At 37.2% G+C, this 3,589-nt stretch overlaps 1 protein-coding gene across 1 annotated transcript; it reads right to left on the bottom strand.

Moving 5' to 3' along the window:
* Positions 1–2,156, bottom strand: LOC107904296 (4-coumarate--CoA ligase-like 7). Its single transcript, XM_016830616.2, has 4 exons — positions 690–2,156; positions 546–613; positions 361–463; positions 1–283 (listed from the first exon to the last, which is right to left on the bottom strand). Exons 1-4 carry the CDS (start codon positions 2,097–2,099, stop codon positions 158–160), a joined length of 1,707 nt encoding a protein of 568 aa, XP_016686105.1. The 5' UTR covers positions 2,100–2,156; the 3' UTR covers positions 1–157.
* Positions 2,157–3,589: the final 1,433 nt, after the last annotated feature.

Raw genomic sequence — 3,589 nt, forward strand, 5'->3', positions numbered from 1 at the left:
CACCCTAAAAGTAGGATTATTTCATAAAGATAAAATACTCAATAAATAATTTCTTAAAAAAACATATAAAAACCCAACTCAAAATGATATAATTGTTCGATAATGAAATTATTCAATTATTCTCTCACAATGCATGAATTAGTAGAACATATAAAAGTTACAACTTGGAGAGAATAGGGCGTTGAGTTTGTAAAATCAGCTGCTTCCTCAGGATTTTGCCAGCTGCTGACTTTGGGATTGCATCTATAAATTCCACTCTCCTCACTTTCTTGTAAGGAGCCACCTGCCACAATTTTTATTAAAATCGATGGACTGAATTGAAATGTTCAAAATCTTGGATATTCCAAAGTAAGTACGAACCTGGGTAGCTACAAATTGAATGACTTGTTCCGGAGTGAGCTCTGAATCAACTGCTTTTACCACATACGCCATTGGTATCTGCCCTGACTCTTCATCTTCAACCCTACAAAATCAAACACATTTGTCAAACAATACTACACATTACGTACCTATGCAACTACACCTCCATAGTAATAGGCACCCACGGTATAACTGCTGCATCCAGGATGTTGGGGTGGCTTAAAAGCAGTGCCTCCAGTTCTGCTGGTGCAACCTGCAACAATCAATATCAATGGTAATTTTGTTGTACTTGAAATTACCGGATATATAGCAAAAGGCATTAATGTTACCTGATACCCATTGTGCTTGATAAGCTCCTTTACCCTATCAACAATGTAAAGCAACCCATCCTCATCAAAATAACCAAGATCTCCAGTTTTAAGCCACCCATCTTTGTCTAAAGTTGCAGCCGTTGCTTCCTCGTTTCCTAGGTACCCTTTCATGATTGTAGGCCCTTTTAACGATAGCTCTCCTTCCTTGTAGGGTGGCAAAGCCAAGCCTGTTTCCATATCCACCACCTTCGCACTAAAAGTTGGCAGCAGCGACCCACATGACCCTGGATGAGCTTTCGCCATTTCGTCCGACACGAACACCGTCGCAGCACCGCAGCTCTCGGTTAGCCCGTATCCTTGCCTCAGCTCCACCCATGGAAACTGAGCCCTGAATGCTTCACTCAATTCCTTGCTTAACGGTGCAGCTCCTGACCCAATCCTTCTCACGCTTGACAAGCTATCATTGCTTTTGCAGTTTTTCACTAAACCAAGCACCACCGGGGGTACGGCAGCGATGTTATTAACTTTATGAACCTGAATTGCCTTCAACATTTCCTGGAAATCAAATCTTCGCATCAACACCGTCGTGATACCGCAACAAGATAGCCCGTACCCGAAAAATACGAGGCCGTATATGTGGAAAAAGGGTATGAACCCCAAAAACACATCGTTTACAGACGAAGTTTCTTCTGCATACCATCTTACAAGTCTAGCCGTTGTTATTAAATTTGAATGCGTTAATATAACGCCCTTGCTTGTTCCGGTAGTACCCGAAGAGTATAATACCGCCGCCGTATCCGACTGTTTAATCTTAATTTCAGGTACTTCATGTGTATCCCCGCATTCGATTAATTCTTCTATAGATAATGAATTACCCTCTTTTGATTGCCGAGATGTGACCATTGTAGGAACCTGAATTCGTTCGAATTTATGTAACTCCTCCGGAGCTGAGATAACGAGCTTAGCACCTGAGTCGAGCACTTGCTTAGCTATCTCCGAAGACGTATTGATTGGATTGGCAGTTGAGAGGATTGCACCAATTGAGAATACTGCAAGACATATCGTGGGGTACAAGAGTGAGTTAGGGGACAAAAGGAACACGACATCGCCTTTGCGGACTCCGAGGTGGTAAAGACCGCCGGCAAGTGATCGGATCGACCGATGAAGTTGAGCGTACGTGAGGTGCTGATTTGTGGCTGAATCAATGAGTGCAAGTTTTGATTCGGCAACATGAGGATGAGGGAACTGAGATAGCACAAAGGAAGCGATCCCAAGGTCAGGATCAGTGGGAACTTTGAGATGGTCGGTAAGTTGAAATACCGAACTATAAATTCCGGTACATAAATCGAAGCCACTTCGGTTTACCGGAGGCCGAGCATCGCCTGATTGTTCCTTGAGGGGGACGGCCCTGGACACTTGAACTGACATGGTTTTTTTATTCAGTAAGCTGAAGTAAAAGGAGTAGGATAATATAAGCTTGGTATAGTTAATTTGGTTTTAAGCAGGTCTACTCCCTACTGTCCAATACTGGCCGTCGATAAGTCCGAGGTTAATTATATATCTTTGCTTATTGGATACAGCTGAATTAAAGGAAAATTTTAGTATATTCGAATCTCCTTCATATTTTTAATTATCAATTTATTATTTTATGATTTTACTTAAATCGAATTATAAAAATAGTCACTTTCGTTTGTTTTAAATTTTATTTTAATTATTTATATTTGAAATATTACGTTTTAGTCATTTATGTTATCGTTTTATTACGAAGTGGTCACTCTATCATTAAACTCCATTATTTCCCTAACGACGGTCCTACGTGGGAGTCCAAATGGATTTTAAATGCCAACTTAGATGTCCAGTTGTTGGGATGAGAATAAGTTTTTAATTAAATAAATTTAATTTGGACTACTATGTAAGATATCTAAGTAGGCATTTAAAACTCATTTTGACTGCTACGTAAGACCACCGTTAGGGAGGTAACGGAGCTTAACAGTAGAGTGACCAGTTCGTAACAAAATGACAACATAAGTAACTAAAACATAACATTTCAAACATAAGTAACTACAATGTAATTTGAAGCAAACAAAAGTGAATATTTTTGTAGTTTACCCCATTATGCAATTTTGATTGGGAATATGAACATTTAAGTTTTTTAGTTTGACTTTGATTGAGTTTTAGTTTAATTAGTTTGGGCATTGTTGTCAAGTAGGAGAACATAGGTTCGAGTATGCTGAAGCGCATGACCCTCTTATTTATGGATTGAGAAGGGACTATAAGTAGTTTTAAGTAAGGATGTTCAAATTTCAGTTAAAACTTAATTCGATTGGATGTCGGTTAATGATTTTTTGAAAGTTCGATTATCGATTAATTCGGTTTGAAATCAGGTAATTAACCAAATTTAATAATTAATAATACAAGTTATATCTAGTTTTAATTAGGTTAATTTGAATAATTCGGTCAAATGAACATTATCAATTTATTTATTTTGATATGTTTTATACTTGTTTTAATAAAAATATATATTTCGATTAATTCGACAGAATTAAATCCTCTAATTTTGATAAAATGGTAACTGAGAGATAAAATTGAGTCAATTAGAACTTTAAGCCTTTTAGATCCCTAATCTGAAGTCTAATCTACAACATGGAAGTCAACCAATTGCTTTTGTCTATTGGATTATTAATTGCTTAACTTTGACTATTTTACAATTCAGTTATTCATAGTTTTAGGTAATTGATTAGTATAATTTACCATTGACTATGAATTGACGTAATATAGGATTTAGCTAGTAGTTAGCTAGACTTCTTATTTGCACGCTTGTCGCTTAGTAATAACTTTATCCCCGAATTCTCTTGGGTTCAATAATTGAAATACTTGAGTGTTGAATTGTAACACTATAAATATTACAACTGACCTAT

The sequence above is a fragment of the Gossypium hirsutum genome, chromosome A05, assembly GCF_007990345.1.
Source record: "Gossypium hirsutum isolate 1008001.06 chromosome A05, Gossypium_hirsutum_v2.1, whole genome shotgun sequence".
NCBI lineage: Eukaryota > Viridiplantae > Streptophyta > Magnoliopsida > Malvales > Malvaceae > Gossypium > Gossypium hirsutum.

What these genes read in the sequence shown, in the direction of transcription:
- LOC107904296 (XM_016830616.2), bottom strand. Translation starts at nt 2,099, where the DNA reads ATGTCAGTTCAAGTGTCCAGGGCCGTCCCCCTCAAGGAACAATCAGGC. An exon ending in CTGGATGCAGCAGTTATACC is followed by an intron (nt 464 to 545) that starts GTGGGTGCCTAT and finishes TTGATTTTGTAG; the next exon opens with GGTTGAAGATGAAGAGTCAG. An exon ending in TTCAATTTGTAGCTACCCAG is followed by an intron (nt 284 to 360) that starts GTTCGTACTTAC and finishes AAATTGTGGCAG; the next exon opens with GTGGCTCCTTACAAGAAAGT.